This window comes from Periophthalmus magnuspinnatus, chromosome 18 (assembly GCF_009829125.3).
Source record: "Periophthalmus magnuspinnatus isolate fPerMag1 chromosome 18, fPerMag1.2.pri, whole genome shotgun sequence".
Classification (NCBI taxonomy): domain Eukaryota; kingdom Metazoa; phylum Chordata; class Actinopteri; order Gobiiformes; family Gobiidae; genus Periophthalmus; species Periophthalmus magnuspinnatus.
In genome coordinates, this window is record NC_047143.1 from 5,960,450 (window position 1) to 5,985,154 (window position 24,705).

General features: G+C 45.4%; 2 protein-coding genes across 2 annotated transcripts; one reads left to right on the top strand and one right to left on the bottom strand.

Annotated features, from left to right (window-relative positions):
- Nucleotides 1-2,641: 2,641 nt before the first annotated feature.
- On the bottom strand, nt 2,642-6,227 carry LOC117386701 (E3 ubiquitin-protein ligase TRIM21-like). The gene is made up of 9 exons (XM_033984113.2): nt 6,120-6,227; nt 5,525-5,759; nt 5,063-5,276; nt 4,431-4,526; nt 4,041-4,274; nt 3,717-3,864; nt 3,528-3,619; nt 3,269-3,391; nt 2,642-3,063 (listed from the first exon to the last, which is right to left on the bottom strand). The coding sequence occupies exons 1-9, from the start codon at nt 6,133-6,135 to the stop codon at nt 2,665-2,667; spliced, it is 1,557 nt and encodes a 518-aa protein (XP_033840004.1). The 5' UTR covers nt 6,136-6,227; the 3' UTR covers nt 2,642-2,664.
- A 429-nt stretch (nt 6,228-6,656) lies between these two features.
- On the top strand, nt 6,657-12,100 carry LOC117386702 (GTPase IMAP family member 7-like). The gene is made up of 4 exons (XM_033984114.1): nt 6,657-6,723; nt 8,545-8,879; nt 10,486-10,683; nt 11,606-12,100. The coding sequence occupies exons 1-4, from the start codon at nt 6,657-6,659 to the stop codon at nt 12,098-12,100; spliced, it is 1,095 nt and encodes a 364-aa protein (XP_033840005.1).
- The last annotated feature ends 12,605 nt before the right edge of the window (nt 12,101-24,705 follow it).

A 24,705-nucleotide genomic window follows, 5' to 3' on the forward strand; every position in this document is an offset into this window, starting at 1 on the left:
TTGTACTGTCCTCTCCACCGGCGGTCTAAGCATGCTGCGGCTCGTGCGGTTGCAGAGGCCAAAATTCGGGGTTGGGAGGAGTTCGGGGAGGCCATGGAGGAGGACTATTGGATGGCCTCAAAGAAATTCTGGCAAACCTTCTGACGCCTCAGGAGGGGGAAGCAGTGCTTCATCAACACTGTTTACAGTGCGAGTGGAGAGCTGCTGACCTTGACTGGAGATGTTGTAGGGCGGTGGAAGGAATACTTTGAGGATCTCTTCAATCCCAGTCTTCCGAGGTCTTCCGAGGACGAAGCACAGACTGGGGACCTGGAGGCAGACTCATCCATCACCTTGGGCAAAGTCACCACAGTGGTTGGCAAGCTCCTCGGCGGCAATGCTCCGTGGGTGGACGAGATCCGTCCCAAGTACCTCAAGTCTCTGGATGTTGTGGGACTGTCTTGGCTGACACGTCTCTGCAACATCGCGTGGCGGTCCGGGACAGTGGCACTGGATTGGCAGACAGGGGTGGTGGTCCCTCTGTATAAGAAGGGGTATAAGAGGGTGTGTTCTAATTACAGGGGATCACACTCCTCAGCCTTCCCGGTAAGGTCTACTCCATGGTACTGGAGATGAGAATCTGACCGATAGTGGAACCTCAGATTCAGGAGGAACAGTGTGGTTTTCATCCCGGTCGCGGAACACTGGCAGTTTGTCCAGCCAGTCCACATGTGTTTTGTGGATCTGGAGAAGGCATTTGACCATGTCCCTCGTGATGTCCTTTGGGGATGCTCTGGCAGTATGAGGTCTGGGACCCTTTGCTAAGGGCTGTACGGTCCCTGTATGACTGGAGCAGGAGCTGTGTTCGCATTGCCGGCAGTAAGTCAGAACTGTTCCCAGTGCATGTTGGACTCTGTCAAGGCTGCCCTTTGAAGATAAGTTAGTGGCTTAAAAGTCAGTAAAATAAAATACTGAATAGAATTATGTCATTATGATTATTGGTCAATGTGAGTGTTTAAAGAGGAGGTATTGTGCTTTTTGAAGCTTTCTACCATGTTATAACATTGTTCCCTCATGAAAAACAAGCCAAGGGTTTAAAAGGTCATCCATGCATGTTTGAGTAATCTAGCAATCTCTCCCAATCCTTATTTGAACTCTCCCTTCAGTTCAGTGTACAAGGGTCTTGTTTGAGGCTCCGCCCACAAGCCTACGTGACCTAGAAGCTCCCACCACATGGCCCCTCCCCCTGCTCCTCTCACAGAACAGAGAGAAACAGAGAGACAAGTGTGTAAGTGTCAAAAACCAAACTGATATTTATTCAACTTTTTTTTTAAAGTTGTTCAGTCAGGTTTTAGACCCACCACAGCACTGAGATTGCTCTTATCAAAGTGACAAATGACATCCGCCAGAACACTAATGCAGGCAAAGTCTCAGTCTTGATCCTGTTAGATCTGAGTGCTGCCTTTGACACTGTGGATCATGGGATCCTCTTACAGAGACTAGAGGACTGGGAGGGCATCTGTGGTACGGTACTAAACTGGTTCAGGTCCTTTCTAGAAAACAGGGAGTACTTTGTTGAAATTGGAAAATGTGTCTCAGATACAATGTCCCTGACCTGTGGGGTGACCCAGGGGTCAATCCTGGGACCCCTGTTGTTCAATCTCTACATGCAGTTAATACACAGCAATAATGTGGACACAGACTTGAACTTATAAATAACATCTACAGCTTTTTACCATCTAAAAACATTGCAAAAATCAAAGGTTAACTGTCAAAACCAGACTTAGAGACACTTATCCTGCATTTGTCTCCAGTAGATTAGACGACTGTAACGTCCTGCTCACTGTCCTCTCCAAAGGAGCCTTAAGACAGAACAGTACATCCAGAACACTGCTGCTCGGGTCCTGACTAGAACCAGGAAGTACTTCACACATGTGTCTCTCCCACATGAGCCACATGAACCATCTCACACTCTCAGGACTTCAGGGACCGGCCTCCTGCTGGTCCCAGAGTCAGGACTGAACATGGAGAATCAGTGTTTCAGTTTTATGCAACTAAAACCTGGAACAATCTTCCTGACGATGTGAGACAGACCTCGACTTTGACAATGTTTAAATCAGGGCTCAAAACAGTTCTGTTTATCTGTGCATGTGACTGAAAGGCTTTTATTCTGCACATTTTTCCATTAATGTTCATTTCATGATGATCATTTGTGATTTCTTATGTTTTGATTTGCTTTACTGTATTGCACAAATTGTGCTATACAAATAATTGCCTTACCTAAATGTGATGATGAAATAATAAAAGGTAAGATGGTGATGTAAATATGTTTTAGCTGTTAATAGAAGTGTATTGCCCCTTTTTGAAATAAAACTGATGGAGCTGATTTCATTTTAAACTTATTTTATTGTGAATTCACAATATTTAAATCAAAGTCCGACCTGGTGCAGGTCACTAACATCAAATACTCGAGTATAAAAACATAAAACAATCAAATTATAGCAGCTTAACAAAGTCTTTAACACATCAGGTACATGTAAGTTTGATCCTGTAACATTTGGACTCATTGACACATAGTAATACTAAGGAAAGGTTTGGTCTAAACTACAAATACAACTTAAATAATAATACTTAATAATAATAAATTAATTTGAATGTGATATACTGTGCGGCCCGAGGATACAGTCAGACAGTGGTCCTCATGATCAGGTCTTTTCGGGCCTCTCTCGTGCTCTTCACCACGGGGCAGATGACCAGAGGGGGCGTCTTCCCGTTGTCCTGCACACATGGGTTAAAGTACGGGACCACGGCTCCGCTGAAGTCGCAGTCTGTGAAACTGTAGATGAGTTTTTTGAGCTCTGCGTCGTAGAAGGACACGCAGCGCTGTTCATAGTCCACGTACACGCCCACTCTCTGTGGGGGCGGGGTCAGAGGCAGGGGGAGGGAGGGGCTAGTGCACGCGCCCAGACTGCCCCTTCGACGACAGATCGACCAGAAACCAGCGTCCGGACGCACAGAGATCGAACCTCTCCTCTGCACGGACTCCTGAGCCACGCCCACGTCCCAGTCGGTCTTATCTCCAACCTGCAACATAACACGAGACAGCTTTGTTACACACTGGGAATTAAAACTTAAATTTCATTTTTAACAAGAACTAGCATGCTAACGTGCACTTCCTGATTCTCTTAGTCGATTAATCATCACAGTCCTAACTAAAGGTTGTATTATCTTGTTTAGAAGAACACATTTGTAGATGAACATAATCCATAGAACAGAGAGCTGTCCTCACCTGGACCTCCCAGTACTGTCGCCCAGAGGAGAAGTTCTCTTTGCCCAGGACACAGACGCACGAGTCGAAGCGTTTGTCGTTGTCGGTCACTGGGAGCTTCTTCTTCTGACTGCAGAGGCTCACCTGAGGAGCACAGATACAGGTGAGATCACAAATACACATCAGACAAGTCCCTATGGATATTATATTAAAGCTCATGATCCATTGGAATCATTTTATTAGTGTTACTCTATAAAATGTACATATATTATAAATGTACCTGTTTGCCGTCAGCAGAGATCTCTAGCCATCCTGAAGCGGTGTCTGGGTCGTAGGTCACGTCCAGAGCGTACTGACTCAGCTTCTCCACTTCTGTAAAGATAAAAACACAAAATGTTAATGTTCATTTTCAAACCTTTAATTGGACGTCTGGTGTTTATGAATAAAACAAACTGCAGAGATTACACACCTTCTTCCAGCAGTTTGTCGCTGACTTTCTGGCAGATTTTGATCATTTCCGTCACACCATCTCTGATCGCTCCTGTACCGCTGTCTGGATACACTTTGACTTGAGTCCAGTCTTGTGTCAGAGGTAGTTTATTCACTGAAGGAAAAGTCTGAAAAAAAGAAAAGAAACAGTTACTATCAAGGGTTTAGGTGTACAGTTTATTTGATCTTGTTTGGTTTGAGTTTTCAGTTTTCTTCTGAGGACAAGTGGAAGAATTCTTATTTGAACTGTCCAGTAAGTTTGGAAATAAACGCAGGAATAAAACATAAGATTGGACTTAAGTACCTGTAACATCTCCAGGGGGTTCTGGGTAGCCTGCAGGTTGACTATTTCGATGCCTCTGGTCTGCAGGGCCTTCAACTCTGCTTGCAGGTGGTTGATCATTTGGTTGGCTTTTTCCTCCACCTCCTCCTGTCTCCTCTGCAGCTCCTCCACCACAGTGCTCTGCTGTCTCTCCACTGCACTGATCAGCATGGTGCACACCTCCACACTCTGCTGGATCTGCCTCTCCATCACTTTCTGAAACAAAAGCAAACAAATTTAAATACTAAATTAGATTCAATTAGATGCTGCACCTGGTAATTTTTCGAGTTAATTTAGCTCGTCTTTATGGGAATGTTAAAGCTCTTTAATACATCTCCATGGAGACAAAAATCATCAAAAATCCAGACTTACTTTGCTCTGGTCCACGGCCTGTTGAATCTCCTCTGTTTTGTGAATTCTTTCTTGCATCATCTTTTTAATCTGGGCTTTAGTTTCTTTTAGTGAAACCTGGAAAACAACACCACACATTTTAAATTATAAACTTAGAGAGAGTTACATAAGGTTCCTTATCTTGTCAGTTTCAAAGTTAAAGTCAGGTGACATGAGGAGTGTTCTAACTGGTACATTGTTTTGACACACAAATATTTAATTAACGATAATTATAGGACATGAGTTTAGAGTTCAGACGAAATGTTATTAGAAGGTATTTGGGAGTTCACACTTAAAGGCTAAAAATAACCTTCACAGAAATTTAATAGGTCTTAAAAATAGAAATATGCTGCTATTCTTGGTTCTGTGTAGTCCCTATTTTTTCAAATGCATTTTTGTATTTCCCTGGCAAATATAGAGCCTGAAAGTCCTTCTTCATTCACTCCTCACTTGATGGTGGTAGGACACAGCTGCCCTGGGACAGACTGACAGAAACGAGGCTGCTAATCTGCACCATCAGCCCCTCTCAGCACCACCACCAACTTCATCTATGGTTGGCCAATATTACAAATGTTCACTTTAGTGTCTTCCTTCTAAATTTGTCCAGACCTTACCTTGACTTTCTTGCAGGCTCGGTCTATGGGCACTGTCGGATGGTTCCTGTGGTCTCTGGCGGTGCAGCTGGAGCACACTGGCGTCTGGTCTTTCTTGCAGAACATCTCCAGAGGTTTGTTGTGTCTTCTGCAGAGATGAGAGGTGGAGAAGGTGGCGGGGTCGGTGAGTCCGAAAGTGCTCGGATCATTGTCCTGTCCGGGATTAGACAGGGACCTGGAAGTACAGAAGACGACATTTTATTGACCGGTTTAAAGGGCCAATATTACACTATTTTATGATCTATGTTATAATGTTGTTTCCTCATCACAAATATATCTGAGCTGTGTTTTCTTTCATTCACACATGTTTAACACTTCTTTCAAACTGAGTTGAACTCAGTTGTAGAATGGTCAGTCCCTACGGAAGAATCGTCTCTTGTCAGACTAATCTTATAAAATGCTCAACAATATAATTCAATTTACCTAAAATGCTGGATGATTTCTTTGAAGCCGTGGTTGATGCGTAGCTCCGGGCGGCTGCTGAAGGTCTCTTTGCAAAGGGGGCACTCGGGGCGGGACTTGGTCTCCCAGTAGCCCTCAATGCAGTCCAGGCAGAAGTTATGACCGCACGGAGTGGACACGGGGTCCCGGTAAATGTCCAGACAGATGCAGCATTTAAACTGCTCCTCGAACCACAGCGAGCTCACACTGACCGACACTGCAGAACACAAGACACGTGATGAGACAATGACCAAATGTATCTATTCTATCTTCAAATATATTTATTATCTTTTCAAGCTTCCAGGACGGTTTGCAATTAATTTTAGGAATAACAATTAAAATAAAACATGTTTTAAAGTTTCAAAATCTAGCTTTTTTTTGCTTTTTCAAATCATGAGAATCAGAATCTGTGCAGTTCAGAAAAGCTGCAGCCTAATTGTCAAAATATACAAAATGTAAAAAACATAGAAGAAAAACTCACACTAAATATATCCTTCAACAGAATTTGCTAATTAAATTAATAAATATACATATAATTTCTACATTTCCAGGCTGCAGTAAGAGCTTTGGATCTTACCTGGCTGAGTCGACATGTTGGCAGGTTTTTTCAGAATAACGGTAGTGAAGTCGTGCTCTGGGTTTTATACACACCTGTCCCTCCCTCCTCACGTGAGTCACATTCACACTCACTGTTGTCTAGATTCAGCTCCGCCTTCAGGTATTTCAGGTTTTGCTCCACACTGATTGAAGATGGGACCAGTTCTGCAGTAATTAAGTAATAATTATGATTAATGACAGAATGAATGTAATACACACTGATGGGAAGAGTCATTTCAGGGCTGATCCTTTTCAGGAACTAATTGAAATAATTACCTCAGTACAATGCACTCTATTATTAGATTACATTTTATGATAAGATGATTTCTATATATAGCAGAAGATATAGGTTCAAAAGTATTTATTCAAAACACAGGGAAATGTAACAGCAAAAGTCATTTTTTTTTTTTTTTTTTTTGCACAAAGTTATATCAATACAATACTTTACAAAACTGTAAAGTAAACAGTTAGGATCAATTTCATTGTTTCTGTTGAACAAATCTTTATCCAAATCACTATGCCTGAAGTCCCAGGGCCTTGTGTACGCTTGTGCATTGGTGACTCCGCCTGCTTCAGAAATGAAAGTACAGTGACAGTCCAGTGCAGCTGGAGACAGCAGAGTCCAGACAAACCAAACCATGCAAGGTAGGCCTTCTCCACTCTGCTTTTAAAGGAAAAGACTTAGAATTTAACACTTTTACAGTTGTTTTCCCAAGAGAGGAGATGCATGTTGTTCAAACTCATTTTTCTCATCCATTCATTTCTGTACCAATGTGAGCGCCCCCTGGTGTTCACACAGGCCATTCACTACAACAGAGGTGGAAAGTAACGAAGTACAAGTAGTAAAAAAAATTCTACTAAAGTAGATTTTTTTTATCTAAGTAGAATCTGTATTTTACTTAAGTACATTTTTACAGTGGATACCTTTTACTGTTACTTCACTACATTTGAGAGCAGTATCTGTATTTTCTACTCCACTACATTTTTGCACAGGACTGAAAAGTAAAAAGTACTTTTCATATGATTTGAGGGCTTATTTTTACCATGTTTGTGGTGACATCTTCATTATAGTTTTTGAGTTCAAGCTTCGACTTTGAGCAAACAAAAATAAACACACAAAATTCATAAGAAAAATTAAGATATTAATTTGTATTTATACTGTTGATTGTTATTATTATTATTATTATTATTATTATTATTATTATTATTATTTATTTCCAAAAGATATCTTAAAATGGCTGACAGTACCTTTAAATTATAATAGTTTCTGGACTATATTAAAATATGCTGTGTGTTAGAGTTGAGCAAATAGGCAAAGTCCACAGCAAACAAAAAATAAAGAGATGAAAACCAAAGCAAACTCTATATAGGCCCAAATAATCATTAAATAAAACTAAGGGGAAAACAGTGACTGGCTCCTGAGAAAAATGAAGGTTGTGCAGTAGAAAACAAAGACATTATCAGTACATGTCAAACAAGGCCCAGCTTACAGTTAATTATCACATAATTGAAAAACCTTAAAATAAACACAAAGCAGCAACAAATTATCCAGACTGGACTGGAGGTCCGAGGGCGACTGGTACCTAGTGAATATGTGGAAGTTATAAGTTACAGTGTTGTCTATTTTGAAAGGTCTTTACCTCATCTCCAGCCTTTATGCAAAGGTCCCTCCCAGAGCTGAAGACGGGACTGTGGTCTGTATAAATATCAATACATTATTGCTTGTCTTTTAACTTCAGTTGTAATTGCTTGGATTATTTTTACATTGTCTTTTAGTTCAATCTGAAGACTTCAAACTCTCCATCTTGACTGCACTCTGCTCACAGCAATAAGGAGGAATGAAAGGATTGGATTTCCTTCACTGTCGTTTAAAACCTTTGCCAGTCCCACAACTTCCTGAAAAGCTCAGATTAAAGTCTAACTTGAGTAATTGAGCTTCAGACAGAGCAGTGCCCCTCGTTAGCATCATCACAACCCCAGCGAACTAGGGAATGTTGACAACATCCGCTGCAAAGTATCAATTCATGGGTTTCAATCAAAAAAATGTAGTTTCCTGATTTGAAGAAGGACCTTTTCTCATTCATAAGATATAATACTTTGTTTTGAATTGTGTTATTGCTACAGCGACAGAGGGATGCTGTCATGCCAGACCCTTCGAATCAGGAAGGAATCTTTATGCCTGAAACCCATGAAGATAAAAATACTTATTGGAATTATGAATCATTAAATATAGATTAATTATGATGAACCCTGGAGATTTATTTATTTATTTATTTTTTAACAGTTGAATCTTTCTCAGTGGTTCTGTATCATGGCCACTAGATGCCGCCATTTCACTTCTTCTTGGGGGAATTTGAGCCACTATAATAAGACTCAATCACTGACATATTTTCTGTTTTATTCAGAGCCAAACTCGCTGAGAATCGTCCTGCTGGGGAAACACGGCAGTGGGAAAAGCAGCCTGGGAGAAAAGATTTTCAGAGTGAGCTACAGGAGCGACTCAAAGATCCGAAGCGTTCAGACTCACTCCAGGACCTTGAAAGAGCGCAAAGTGACGGTGATCTACACTCCAGGGGTCGTGGGAACCCAGGGCGTGGGGTGGCAGCGCGCGGAGCTGGAGGGACACTGTGAATGGCTGAGCTGCCTGGTCCAGTGCGCTCCGGGGCCTCACGCGCTGCTGCTGGTGATGCCCGTGCAGAGGTACAGAGACAGGAGCAGGCTGTGGTGGTTTGGGGAAGAGGTGCGTCCTGGGAAATAATTTAAAATGTCTATGTTCTATATTTATTATCTATCCTATAGCACAGCCAGTATATTGTAAGTTCTAGCTACTTTAAAGCTGCGGTATCTGTGTAATCCCAGGTCTAATCCATAGTAAAAGCCATGGATCAATCACACCTGGACTTTAAAGCTGAATTACTTGATTTTCACACTACCAGGGCCGGCCCAACCTATAAGCAGAATAAGCAGCTGCTTAGGGCCCCGAGGCCACCAGAGGGCCCCCAAGAGCCCAAATATTTAGATTGAAAATAATATATCACGCTCTATTGGACACAGGGCTTGTGTGTTTACAGCAGCCTAAATATCCCTCTCAAATGATTATATTTGTTTTATATCTATAGTAGCAAAATATCTGTCCATTTGTTTTTGAGTCGGGCAGAGGTGAGGGCAGCTCTGTGTTTACACTGGTACAAGGACCCGACATAATGTAAATTTAAGCCCACTGTCGCCAACTGGAACACAATAAAATCCACCAGAAATGAAGAAAAAATGTCTAGAATGTTTTACATGTTAACGCCCCTTATATGTTTGTGTTCTGTTCTTGTGACTGTGGTAGTTGTGACATTCTGGATATTTTCAGTCTGATGTTGGTCACATAAACACAAATACAACTGGTCAAGGTGATGAGAGCAGAATTATAATGTTGTCAAATGTGAATCACCAACAGTTGAGCCAGGGGCCCCACAGGCAAATTCAGCTTAGGGCCCCCTGAAAGCTAGGGCCAGCCCTGCCTAGCCCTCACAAACCTTTTGGTAAATAGTTAATATCCACATGCATAAATCTGTGCATAGTTTTAAAACATCTTTTTTCAGATGGTAAAGTGAAACTGTGGTGGACCGCACAAGCTCAGCCAATCAGAACGCTGCTCTCTGTGCTTACTTCCAGGTTCTAAGTGACAAAGCCTCTACCACAAAAGTAAAAAAACAAAACAAAACTAGTTCTTTTTAAACAGTCTGCAGTGGTCCACAGTTTTTCCTCACTTACCTTATGTGTTCAGAGCATCATAATTATTCGCGGCGATGAGTTTAGAAGTGCTTTTCACAACTAGCATGCACTACCTGGACAATAAACAAATTTTGAAGTGCGGCGGTACATTGGTGAAGTAAATATAGATGATCAATGATAATATTGAAACCAAACCATGAAACAGAATTATCCCTAAAAAAAATAATCTAAATGTACAAAATAGTTTTAAAAAATGAATTGCGATACAGTAAATACATAACAAAATGCAACACTTAAGTAGTTAGTGTGCGTCTATAATGAGGTATAGAAGTTCATAATTCAACCTTCTACAGCTCTGATCTAACTATGGTACAAAAAATTAAGCAAATATTTCCCACTAGTGCAAAGAAAAAGTCTCCACCGTAAATATTGACCCCCAAAAATGATTGTTCCATCTGTCATGTATTGAGTGATAAGTTGATATAGCATTTATCATGACAGGCGTAGGTACAGGAGTGTTAACTGTTGACCAAATGGGCCACTTTTACTTCACACTAAACAATATTTTGTCCGCTCAGTGTGACACCACCTCCTCATCCTAATCAATGCTTTTCTCATAACAGATGTTCCGATTCACCATTGTAATTTTCACTCATGGAGACCAGCTCCCGGAGAACACAGACATCTTGGAGTTTGTGGAGGAGAACACTGAGCTGGCCAAGCTGGTGCAGGCCTGCGGGGGGCGCTGTCACGTGGTCGACAACAAGCACTGGACCAAAGATCAGCAAAAGGAAGACCCACAGCGGAGCAATGAGTTTCAGGTAAGATTTAGGGCTTAATGATTATGACTTTTGTCTGTTCTGTGCAGTGGTGGGTAGTTCTCAATTACATTTACTCAGTTACATTTAATTGAGTAACTTTTGTAATTGTACTTTTCAGAGTACTTTCACTGCTACTTAAGTAATAATTTTGTTGAAGTAACAGTACTCTTACTTGAGTAAACATGTTGGTTCCTCTTCCGACTGTAAGTGAATCTACAAGTGACAAAAGCTTTATCTTGACAATATTAAATTATTTGAACAGCGCTCCTTCAGATGATTTATTTTTTCACATTTTTGTGTCTGTCCTTTGAAAATAACAGATTTTGTGCATTGTTTAGTTATTTTTTTAGTTTTCCTTCAAATAAGTTTAACTCCAAATGATATAATTATAATTATATCAGATGTTATGTTCCGACAGTTCCTCTTTTAAGTCACTCTTAATTGAGTAGTACTTTTACTTTTTTCAAATACTTACTTGAGTAATTTATTGGACCACTACTTTGTACTTTCTACTTGAGAAATAATATTTTGAAGTAACATCACAGGTTTCTGCAGAATCAATGAGTGAAGCACTAAACCCTGTTAATCTGAGATGAGATAAATTTGATTTCATTTGTAAATAATAGATGACCAATGAGTTCCTTTCATTTCACATGTATCACTGAAAATAACAGATCTGATTGGACGACCGGGCTTGAGACGCAACGGAGGACGAGGGGATCAGACTGATATCAATCTGTAGAAAAAAATACAGAGAGATATTATTCTGGATTTGCCAGGCACATTAATGATACTTTTTTGAAGTTTAAATTAAATGGAAATTACTTCCATATTATTTTGTTTCTGAATTTTGTTTTTATGATTGTATTGTGACCTGAATAATCATGACTACTAATTAACGTAATCATCTTGACACCCCTAGGTGGAAGCGATCCTGAATACTGTGGAGAAAATGGTTGATGAAAACCAGAAGTACTTAAGCAATGATGCTTTGGAACAAGTAGAGCATGATATTCAGACAGAGCAGAGCCGCATTCACACTGACAGCGGCTTGAGCCTGGAGGAGAGCAGAGAGCAGGCCAAAAACTCTCTCCTCGATAGATACATAGACCAAGCAACAAGATGCCCGCCTTATGCCAAATATGCTGCAGTTATGACTGGAGTAGCAGGTGTGGCACTGGTAGCTATATTGGTGCTACCAAAAGTGATGAAGTTTTTTGCAGAGAAGCCCCCACTGCCCCTTCCCCTCCCCCTCCCTGTGGTGCCCATAGAGCCCCCTGCTCTGCCAGATCTCCCCCCTGCACCTGAAGTGATCCAAGAGGTTGTCCAAGAGGTTGTCCCACCCGTGATATCCGAGTTTCTGAAGTCCATTCTGACACCACCAGAGGACTACGATCCATTTGACCAATTCAACTAGTCTTAAAGGAACTGTGTAAGATTTTGATTTTAGATTGTCACAAGATAAAAGGTAAACATGTTCAAATCAAATATAGTGACTGATAACAATTATAATGCTGATTTCGTCTTAATTACAAAAATACTACACATGATGGCTAAGTTCTTTATGCTATAATTTGGTGTTTTGGTTCAAGACAATTATAAAATCAGAAAGCAGAATGAGCCTGACTTAAGGTGCTTCAGTCCAGTTGGTTTAAACCTGAAAAAAACTTTCTCTGATCTGAATGGTCACAACCTAAACCCCAGAGTTTCAAATCAAATATAGCTTTTACTGATAACAATTCTAATGTAGAGTTATTCTTAAATAGAAAACAAGTGGACATGGTAGTCTATTTACCTGTTATAATTTGGTGTTTTGGTTCTCAAGAAGATTATCCACTCAGAAATCTGAATGAGTCTCACAAGAGTTTCAGGGCAGCTGTAGAATAGTAGCTTATCACCACAGAGTATGGAGTGAATGAAAACTGCACTGTATAGCATCTTTGAGTGTTCAAAAAAGCACTACATAAACTGAATACATCAGTACATATCATTTTAATACTGCTATAACTAATTAGAATTTGAGTGCATGTGTAACAGTAACAGCCAGTGACTCATTCGAATGCCCACTAGAGATTTTTTATATATATATATATATATATATATATATATATATATATATATATATATATATATATATATATATATATATATATATATATATATATATATATATATATACACACACACACACATATACGCATGTCTAAAAACCTGGTCCCTGTTCCATTCACTATACAGAAAACACCAAAGGAAGACCAAAATCGGTCACTGTTCAAATGCACAACAAACAGATGGTATTTCAGCAAACTCAGATTTATTAGAAAAACTGAAGTAAAACATGGACAAATGACTAAAAGGGTTTTAAGAGTGAGTATTACACTTCTATGAGGTATTAACTGCTAAAACATAACATTTAGATCACTGTGTTACATTTTATTGTTTTGAAAATTCTGTATTCCCGGAAAACAATGTATTAACACATTTACTAAGTTTCACTTTCATTTTTTGAGGCTGAGTCTCCTCTCCCTTTGCCACTCCCCATTCAGAACGCTATCACAACACAATCAGCGTGCATCCCGCTAATGCAACTACTGCACATCATATTGGGTTTGTCGCGTAGTGTATTGTATCATGCTTCTGTATATTTATGGAGAATTGTCGTGGGAGCATGGGTGACGTAGGCTTATGGGCTGAGCATTGGAGAGAATCTGGTACAATTAACCACATGATTTTAATGAGAAAACATATAACATGGCAGCAATAAAAATAATTTGCATAATACTCCCTCTTTAAAACGAAATAAATCCTCATTTCATTTTGACAGCTCCTTGCCAACTCCTGATATGGTCATTTTCAAGAGTCACAGTAAATTGATGTTCCAGTCTTTTTTCTCCCATCTCCATATCTTCTCCATCTCACTTCCATTCTTCCTCTACTTTTCCTCTCACAGAACAGGTTTGGGTTGCTGAGTAAGGAGAAGTCCAAATCTTTTCTTTAGCGTGACCCTGTGTCTGGAAAACTTGTCATCTGGAGAAAATCTAGCTGGATGCGCCGAACTGGTTGGCTGACCGTCTGGAGCCACTTTCTATAAAACAAACATGGACATGAATAAGACCCAGTGGAGACACAGGGAGGGCGTCTGACACACAGGAACATTTCAGAACATGTTTGTAGAGGTCTGGACTACAGGGTTAGCTACTTTTACATAGAATAAGACCCCATAGAGACGGTTTTATTCAGGTTTATAATACCAAACTAATAGCATGTAGATTGAAATTTCGATTTAATAACAGCCCATTTGAACATATGTTTTTATTTTGATCATAACACACCACTAACGATCAGAACAAATAATTTTTGCAGTATATGGCTATATTTGTTTAACTTTTTGGTTTCAATTCGTCATAATATGAATATTTTTGGTACATATGTAAGTAGTGGCATTAAAACGATCCTCAATACATGTTTTAAAATGCAAGTAAATTACAAGACTGGCAACATCGCAAAATAAATGAAAGTGTATTTATTTCACAACATGAGGTTTGAAATAAATATACACTTTAGCAATCACAACAACAACACGATGCTATCAGCTAACTACCTTTAGCGTGTAGACTGTGTGTACAGGCCACAGAGGCTGGTAGTGCTCAGTATTCAAATACAGAAGATCATAATACTGTATTTACTTGAGTAATTATTTATTTAATTATGGATTTTTACAACAGCTTGAGTAATTTAGTTTTAATGTAAAATAAGTTGAATTCATTTTTGGGCTAATGCATTCTCAGTGCAGCAGCTGTAATGCACAGCACAGTGGCTTCTATACATATACTGTTACCATGGCTACATATACTGTTAGCTCTCAGCGGATGAACGCACGTGGCTCACTTTGGGAAAGGACCGTGACCCATGAGTCACAGCACTAATCCTCTGATCCACTCACTCTATGGTACTATTAGTCCTGATTTATGTTTATTTATTATCCTGATCATATTTATTCCATTCTGGGGCATGTATCTGCGCCACTGTCACCCAGGCCTAAAGAGCAGTAGTGTGGATGAAAGTGGTCAGACAGGCTAGCAGCAATTAGCAGCGACAGTAATCCTACGATATTTAAAGGTAATCTTAGTTTAATAAAAAAAAAAAAAAAAAAAAGATGCTAAATCGCTATAGATCATATTTTACAGGCTGGTATAGAAGACGCAAAGATGCGCGCGTACTGACGTCAGCGCGTACGTGCGCGCTGTTGTCGTTGCCAAGCACGTGTTTCAAACATTCTCGTATCTATGCAAACTTTGCAAACCTCGGCTGCGCCAAAAATCTGCATTTGAGAACTTTATTCGACGATTTCTTCAGACAAGACATAACTTTGGGACCCAGACTTCACCCAGACTTCTACGGACCGCCTCCTGACTCCGACTAAGAGACTTCTGTGAGGAAAAACACGTGAGGTTTGTGACTTTACAGGTTCACGTTAGTCCTTATGGGGTATTACACAGAATACAACAGATCATGTTTACAGTGAGTTTATACAAAGAAATGTGCGTCCTTGTGCGTTTATGATTTCCTTTTCATACAAAATGCATACTGTATTCACTTACAGTACTACACTATTTGAATATTTGTGCTATAGCGTCGGATCCTATCGTCGCAGATAGAGCGGGTTGCGGACTTTCCAGCAGCGTAACTCCGCCCAGTCGAGCTCTCGTGTAAATTCAAACGGCGTCTCAAAGCGGAGACACGGGGCTATCTAAATATTTTACCGTCATTACTGTAATCTGCCTCTGTTGTCCTGAAGGTGACGAATGAGAGCGCGGGGGCTGCGGGTCATTTATTCGATGCATAAAAGAAAAAAATACGGATGGATGTGTAAAACAGAAGTAGTTGCGTGGGAAAAAAGCTGTAAATTCTGATACTTCGTTTAACATGATTTTTATGGCTATAAAAAAAGACAAAACCGTAATCAACATGATTAGCTCTGCTATCGCTTTCAAACGAAAAATGCAGTCTTTCTCCTGGCTGTCAGAAGCTTCTGCCCGAACTGTGCATCCCTCACTGATCCCATTCAATGCAAGTCAGAGCAGTAATTATGAACATGTAAGAAGTTCAATTGTGTTGTGCAGTATTATCTCATGACGTTGTGCAGGTCCATCAAAATGCACTGTACATGTAAGAATTCATAAAACATTTACAAATAAATATATGTTTAACATTTTTGTATTAGGTGGTAGATCTTTCAGACACGATCATTTTAAAAGTAGCTCACATACTGAAAAAGTCTGAGCACCCCTGTCCTAGGCCTACACCCATATGAACTAACTACACCCATATGAACTAACTACACCCATATGAACTAACTACACCCATATGAACTAACTACACCCATATGAACTAACTACACCCATATGAACTAGCACCACTGTTGGAGCACCACATTCTGTAAAGGTTTCTTGCTCTTAGCTTGAAAATGATTTGTTTTGTCTCTTGCATAACTTTAAATCAGATGTTGCCTCCACACAGTTCATTTAGTAGCCTAGTATTTCTGCCAATTACTTTTTACTCTTTCTTTCTACAACTACTAGAGTAATTTAGTTTTAATGTAAAAGTACTTGGTCTACTCATAAGCTGAATTCATTTGTTGGACTAATTCATTCTCTTCAGTTTAGCAAATATAACCTACCCCAGAATGGCTGCACACAAACCTTCTGCATCCTGATCATATTTATTCCATTTTGGGACACACATGGACAAAACTGTTGGTCCCTTCGGTTAATGAAAGAAAAACTCATAATCACCACAAAAATAACTTGAATCTGACAAAAGTAATAATAAATAAACCAACCATGGTTCAAGAGAATTGTTTCAAAAAATAAACTTATATAACAAGCCTGGACAACCTTCCTATGATGCCATGTAATAGGAGCTATAGATCATATATAACAGGCTGTGGGTTATATGCACTGGTGGAAAGTAAGTCAAGTTTAAAGTAGATAATTTTTACTTTTACTTCACTTTATTTGAGAGCAGTATCTGTACTTTCTACTCCACTACATTTTTGAACTGGGCTGAAAAGTAAAAGTATTGTTACTATTGTTTGAGCCCTGCTGAAAAGGCTAAGGGTTTATTTTTAACATGTTCATAATTTGAGCAAACAAAAATATACAAATTAAAACAACTAGATTCAGTCGTTTCTATGGAACAAAATTCAGCACAAATCTTTATCAAAATCAACACATTTGAAGCCTTACAGCATATGTGCAAAATGACTTCTTACTCTTTAAGTACATCTTAAACTTTCTTTGCTCCTGTATGTGGACTTTTACTTAACAAAATAGAGTATTTCATCCTCTGATCCATTCACTCTATGGTACTATTAGTCCTGATAAAAAAAAAAAAAAAAAAAAAAAGGTGCTAATATAGCAGGTGTAAAATGGTCACAAGAGGCAGGGTTCTTTTCAATGAAGTTTAATGTGTCTCCCTTTAAAAACAACAGCAGAGGCACAAATGAGCGACAAAACGAACACTCGGTCTCCCAGTGCACAGTCCGCGTTGCTCTGACCATTACAATGTACAATATGCAAAATATAAAATGGACAACAAAACATTCAAACCTTTAAAAACAACAGTACAGTATTAACACAAAAAACGTTTTTTATAAACCAAAAAATGATTAACTTTACAATGTCAAACTTTATATAACAGAACAATGATAAAACTATGAAAAAAATGTTAAAATGCTAGCTCAACTTTTAGGGAGACAGTGGAGCACAACTCACCAGTGCACAGTCCGCGTTGCTCTGACAGGGGGACAGAGACAGCGCGCACATGTGCCACAGGGCGTGCCACACTAATTACGGCCCTGTGTTGTACAGGACACTTTAGAGGTCCACACAGTGCGTCAGATGAATGTGTATGTTGAAATAGAGATGTACTCACTAACTGGGTACCTCTTTATAAAAGCACTGTAACATGTCTTCAATGCAAATATAGCTGACCTAAAAACATGACAAATTCACTATATTAGTTCAGGGTAATACATAAGAGTTGGATAAATCAATCAAAATACTGTTGATCTAGTACTGCAGACATGTTAGACATCGAGAGGCCAAAAAACTGGGTAAGGCCAACTGCCAATGTATTATTTCAAAACATTCACATGCATTTGGGGTTATTAAATACAAAACTAAACAGTACCTTCTAATATAACATGTGTGCAAAGAGCTCAACAATTGTTGTTTTGCCATGTGTGTTCAGCTTTTGGCATAAACTGAAATTTTAGAAAAAAACGTGAGAAGCGTTTTGGTCTCTACAGTTTTGTCATTTAGGCCCCTTTTCTTGGGTTTGCTGTGTTCCTTTATGTGAGGCTTGTGTCAGTGTCTGACACAAATGTTTCTCTCCACAGATCTGTGTGAGACACAGCCCAGCTGTGCTCCGGACGTCCAGACCTCCTGCAGGCGTCCAGACCTCCTGCAGGCGTCCAGACCTCCTGCAGGCGTCCAGACCTCCTGCAGGCGTCCAGACCTCCTGCACGCGTCCAGACCTCCTGCACGCGTCCAGACCTCCTGCACGCGTCCTCACATCAGAATCTAAGTCCTCACACACTCTTGTGCACAAAGACATACACATTTACTCAAACACACAAACACACACACATACTCACACACTCTTGCGCACACAGACATACACATTTAGACCCCCTGCACGCGTCCAGACCTCCTGCACACGTCCTCACATCAGAATCTAAGTCCTCACACACTCTTGCGCACAAAGACATATACATTTACTCAAACACACACACACACACATACTCACACACTCTTGCGCACACAGACATACACATTTAGACCCCCTGCACACGCCCAGACCCCCTGCACACGTCCTCACATCAGAATCTAAGTCCTCACACACTCTTGCGCACAAAGACATACACATTTAGACCCCCTGCACGCGTCCAGACCTCCTGCAGGCGTCCAGACCTCCTGCAGGCGTCCAGACCTCCTGCAGGCGTCCAGACCTCCTGCACGCGTCCAGACCCCCTGCACGCATCCAGACCTCCTGCACACGTCCTCACATCAGAATCTAAGTCCTCACACACTCTTGTGCACAAAGACATACACATTTACTCAAACACACAAACACACACACATACTCACACACTCTTGCGCACACAGACATACACATTTACTCAAACACACAAACACTCACATATACTCACACACTCTTGCGCACACAGACATACACATTTAGACCCCCTGCACGCGTCCAGACCTCCTGCACACGTCCTCACATCAGAATCTAAGTCCTCACACACTCTTGCGCACAAAGACATACACATTTACTCAAACACACACACACACATACTCACACACTCTTGCGCACACAGACATACACATTTAGACCCCCTGCACGCGTCCAGACCTCCTGCACGCGTCCAGACCTCCTGCACACGTCCTCACATCAGAATCTAAGTCCTCACACACTCTTGCGCACAAAGACATACACATTTACTCAAACACACAAACACACACACATACTCACACACTCTTGCACACACAGACATACACATTTAGACCCCCTGCAGGCATCCAGACCTCCTGCAGACGTCCAGACCTCCTGCAGGCGTCCAGACCTCCTGCACACGTCCTCACATAAGAATCTAAGTCCTCAAACACTCTTGCGCACAAAGACATACACATTTACTCAAACACACAAACACACACACATACTCACACACTCTTGCGCACACAGACATACACATTTAGACCCCCTGCAGGCATCCAGACCTCCTGCAGGCGCCCAGACCTCCTGCACGCGTCCAGACCTCCTGCAGGCATCCAGACCTCCTGCACGCGTCCAGACCCCCTGCACGCGTCCAGACCTCCTGCAGGCGTCCAGACCTCCTGCAGGCGTCCAGACCTCCTGCACGCGTCCAGACCCCCTGCACGCATCCAGACCTCCTGCACACGTCCTCACATCAGAATCTAAGTCCTCACACACTCTTGTGCACAAAGACATACACATTTACTCAAACACACAAACACACACACATACTCACACACTCTTGCGCACACAGACATACACATTTACTCAAACACACAAACACTCACATATACTCACACACTCTTGCGCACACAGACATACACATTTAGACCCCCTGCACGCGTCCAGACCTCCTGCACGCGTCCAGACCTCCTGCACACGTCCTCACATCAGAATCTAAGTCCTCACACACTCTTGCGCACAAAGACATACACATTTACTCAAACACACAAACACACACACATACTCACACACTCTTGCACACACAGACATACACATTTAGACCCCCTGCAGGCATCCAGACCTCCTGCAGACGTCCAGACCTCCTGCAGGCGTCCAGACCTCCTGCACACGTCCTCACATAAGAATCTAAGTCCTCAAACACTCTTGCGCACAAAGACATACACATTTACTCAAACACACAAACACACACACATACTCACACACTCTTGCGCACACAGACATACACATTTAGACCCCCTGCAGGCATCCAGACCTCCTGCAGGCGCCCAGACCTCCTGCACGCGTCCAGACCTCCTGCAGGCGTCCAGACCTCCTGCAGGCGTCCAGACCTCCTGCAAGCGTCCAGACCTCCTGCAGGCGTCCAGACCTCCTTCAGGCGTCCAGACCTCCTGCAGGCGTCCAGACCTCCTGCACGCGTCCGGTCCTCCTGCACGCGTCCGGTCCTCCTGCACGCGCCCGGACCTCCTGCAGGCGTCCAGACCTCCTTCAGGCGTCCAGACCTCCTTCAGGCGTCCAGACCTCCTGCGCGCGTCCGGTCTTCCTGCACGCGCCCGGACCTCCTGCACACGTCCGGTCCTCCTGCACGCGTCCGGTCCTCCTGCACGCGCCCGGACCTCCTGCAGGCGTCCAGACCTCCTTCAGGCGTCCAGACCTCCTTCAGGCGTCCAGACCTCCTGCACACGTCCGGTCCTCCTGCACGCGTCTGGTCCTCCTGCACGCGCCCGGACCTCCTGCAGGCGTCCAGACCTCCTTCAGGCGTCCAGACCTCCTTCAGGCGTCCAGACCTCCTGCGCGCGTCCGGTCTTCCTGCACGCGCCCGGACCTCCTGCACACGTCCAGTCCTCCTGCACGCGCCCAGACCTCCTGCACGCGTCCAGACCTCCTGCACGTGTCCAGACCTCCTGCAGGCGTCCAGACCTCCTGCACACTTCGTCACATCAGAAGCTAAGTCCTCACACTCACATACTCACACACTCTTGCGCACACAGACATACACATTTAGACCCCCTGCAGGCATCCAGACCTCCTGCAGGCGCCCAGACCTCCTGCACGCGTCCAGACCTCCTGCAGGCGTCCAGACCTCCTGCAAGCGTCCAGACCTCCTGCAGGCGTCCAGACCTCCTTCAGGCGTCCAGACCTCCTGCAGGCGTCCAGACCTCCTGCACGCGTCCGGTCCTCCTGCACGCGTCCGGTCCTCCTGCACGCGCCCGGACCTCCTGCAGGCGTCCAGACCTCCTTCAGGCGTCCAGACCTCCTTCAGGCGTCCAGACCTCCTGCGCGCGTCCGGTCTTCCTGCACGCGCCCGGACCTCCTGCACACGTCCGGTCCTCCTGCACGCGTCCGGTCCTCCTGCACGCGCCCGGACCTCCTGCAGGCGTCCAGACCTCCTTCAGGCGTCCAGACCTCCTTCAGGCGTCCAGACCTCCTGCACACGTCCGGTCCTCCTGCACGCGTCTGGTCCTCCTGCACGCGCCCGGACCTCCTGCAGGCGTCCAGACCTCCTTCAGGCGTCCAGACCTCCTTCAGGCGTCCAGACCTCCTGCGCGCGTCCGGTCTTCCTGCACGCGCCCGGACTTCCTGCACACGTCCAGTCCTCCTGCACGCGCCCAGACCTCCTGCACGCGTCCAGACCTCCTGCACGTGTCCAGACCTCCTGCAGGCGTCCAGACCTCCTGCACACTTCGTCACATCAGAAGCTAAGTCCTCACACTCTTGCGCACAAAGACATACACATTTACTCAAACACACAAACACACACACATACTCACACACTCTTGTGCACACAGACATACACATTTACTCAAACACACACATACTCACCCCATCACGCACTCATGAAAACACACACACTCCTTCCTTCTCTCACTGCTCCTACTATGCCCCTGCCTTCTTCTACTATGCTCCTCCCTGCTGCTCCTGATATCCCTCTCCTTGCTGCTCCTGTGATGCCCATCCTCCCTCCTCCTGCTAAGCGGCGCCGAATTCATCCTCCTGCTATGCCCCTCCCCACTACCCTCCCTATGCCCACCTCTGCTGCTCCTGCTATGTCCCTAACTGCTGCTCCTGCCCTCCCTGCTACTCCTGCCCTCCCTGCTACTCTTTCTATGCCCCCCCCTGCTACTCCTCCTATGCCCACCTCTGCTGCTTCTGCTATGCCCCTTCCTGCTACTGATGCTCAGACCTCCTGCAGGCGTCCAGACCTCCTGCACGCATCCAGACCTCCTGCAGGTGCCCCTCCCCACTACTCCCGCCGTGCCCATCCCCTTATGCACCTCTCTGCCTCCCTTGCTGAGCTGCTCCCTGTTCGTATTGTTAAGGCCCCCCTTGTTCCTTATGCAAAACGCCGCGTTGCTCCTCCTGCTAAGGTCCTCCCCACTCTTCCTGCTATGCCCCTCCCTACCACCCCCGCTGTGCCCCTCCCTGCTACCCCCGCGGTGCCCCTAATCGTTACCCCCGCTGTGCCCATCCCCGCTACCCCCGCTGTGCCCCTCCCCATTACCCCCGCCGTGTCCCTCACCTCTGCCCCGGCCATACCCCTCCCCTCTGCCCCCGCTGTGGCCCTCTCTGCTGCTCCCGCTATGCCCCTCCCCAATACCCTCACTGTGCCCATCCCCTCTGCCCCTGCCGTGCCTATCCCGTCTGCCCCTGCCGTGCCCCTCACCTCTGCCCCCGCCATGGCCCTCCCCGCTACCCCCGCCATACCCGTTCACACTACCTCTGCCATGCCCCTCGATGCCACTCCCTCTATTTCCCTCCCTGCTCCTCTTGCTAACCTCATCCGTAATTGTCTTGCTAAGGCCCGCCCTGTTCCTGATGCAAAACCCTGCATTGCTCCTCCTGCTAAGGTCCTCCCCACTCCTCCTGTCATGCCCCTCCCCACTGTCCCTGCTATGCCCCTCCCCGCTACCCCTGCCATGCCCCTCCCCACTGTCCCTGCTATGCCCCTCCCTGATCCCCCTGCCATGCCCCTCCCCACTGTCCCTGCCATGCCCCTCCCCACTGTCCCTGCTATGCCCCTCCCTGATTCCCCTGCCATGCCCCTCCCCACTGTCCCTGCTATGCCCCTCCCTGATCCCCCTGCCATGCCCCTCCCTGCTACCCCTGCCATGCCCCTCCCCTCTACCCCCGCCGTGCCTCTCCCTGCTACCCCCGCCGTACCTCTCCCTGCTACCCCCGCTGTGCCCCTCCCTTCTCCCCCTGCCATGCCCGCTATGTCCCTCCCTGCTCCTCCTGTTAAGCTCCTCCGTGTTCGTCTTGCTAAGGCCCACCCTGTTCCTTACGCAAAACGCCGCGTTGCTCCTCCTGCTAAGGTCCTCCCCACTCCTCCTGCCATGCCCCTCCCCACTGTCCCTGCTATGCCCCTCCCCGCTACCCCTGCCATGCCCCTCCCCACTGTCCCTGCTATGCCCCTCCCTGATCCCCCTGCCATGCCCCTCCCCACTGTCCCTGCTATGCCCCTCCCTGATTCCCCTGCCATGCCCCTCCCCACTGTCCCTGCTCTGCCCCTCCCTGATCCCCCTGCCATGCCCCTCCCTGCTACCCCTGCCATGCCCCTGCCCTCTACCCCCGCCGTGCCTCTCCCTGCTACCCCCGCCGTACCTCTCCCTGCTACCCCCGCTGTGCCCCTCCCTTCTCCCCCTGCCATGCCCGCTATGTCCCTCCCTGCTCCTCCTGTTAAGCCCCTCTGTGTTCGTCTTGCTAAGGCCCACCCTGTTCCTTATGCAAAACGCCGCGTTGCTCCTCCTGCTAAGGTCCTCCCCACTCCTCCTGCCATGCCCCTCCCCACTGTCCCTGCTATGCCCCTCCCCACTCCTCCTGCCATGCCCCTCCCCACTGTCCCTGCTATGCCCCTCCCCGCTACCCCTGCCATGCCCCTCCCCACTGTCCCTGCTATGCCCCTCCCTGATCCTCCTGCTGTGCCCGTCCCCGCTACCCCTGCCATGTCCCTCTCCAGTACCCCTGCCATGCCCCTCCCCGCTGCCCCTGCCATGCCCCTCCCCACTACCCCTGCCATGCCCCTCCCCGCTAACCTCACCATCCCCCTCCCTTCTGCCCCCGCTGTGCGACTCCCCCCTACCCCCACCATACCCGTCCCCGCTGTCCCTGCCATGCCCCTCCCCTCTACCCCCGCCGTGCCTCTCCCTGCTACCCCCGCTATGTCCCTCCCTGCTCCTCCTGTTAAACCCCTCCGTGTTCATCTTGCTAAGGCCCGCCCTGTTCCTTATGCAAAACGCCGCGTTGCTCCTCCTGCTAAGGTCCTCCCCACTCCTCCTGCTATGCCCCTCCCTACCACCCCCGCTGTGCCCCTCCCTTCTCCTCCTGCCATGCCCGCTATGTCCCTCCCTGCTCCTCCTGTTAAGCCCCTCCGTGTTCGTCTTGCTAAGGCCCGCCCTGTTCCTTATGCAAAACGCCGCGTTGCTCCTCCTGCTAAGGTCCTCCCCACTCCTCCTGCTATGCCCCTCCCTACCACCCCCGCTGTGCCCCTCCCTGGTACCCCCGCCATGCCCCTAATCGTTACCCCCGCTGTGCCCATCCCCGTTACCCCCGCCGTGCCCCTTCCCTCTGCCCCTGCCGTGCCCCTCACCTCTGCCCCGGCTGTGCCCCTCCCCACTACTCCTGCCGTGACCCTCCCCTCTACCCCTGCCATGCCCCTCCTCGCTACCCCTGCCATGCCCCTCCCCACTGTCCCTGCTATGCCCCTCCCTGATCCCCCTGCCATGCCCCTCCCCGCTACCCCTG

Bases quoted from the DNA above. Each gene is read 5' to 3' on its own strand.
- LOC117386701 (XM_033984113.2), bottom strand. The intron at 4,275-4,430 runs GTAAGTCTGGAT...CTTTTGTTTCAG, and splicing joins AGGCCGTGGACCAGAGCAAA to AAAGTGATGGAGAGGCAGAT. The intron at 3,064-3,268 runs GTGAGGACAGCT...GTTATGTTGCAG, and splicing joins GACAGTACTGGGAGGTCCAG to GTTGGAGATAAGACCGACTG.
- LOC117386702 (XM_033984114.1), top strand. From the start codon at position 6,657: ATGCCTGAAGTCCCAGGGCCTTGTGTACGCTTGTGCATTGGTGACTCC. The intron at 6,724-8,544 runs GTACAGTGACAG...TGTTTTATTCAG, and splicing joins CGCCTGCTTCAGAAATGAAA to AGCCAAACTCGCTGAGAATC. The intron at 8,880-10,485 runs GTGCGTCCTGGG...TTCTCATAACAG, and splicing joins TGTGGTGGTTTGGGGAAGAG to ATGTTCCGATTCACCATTGT.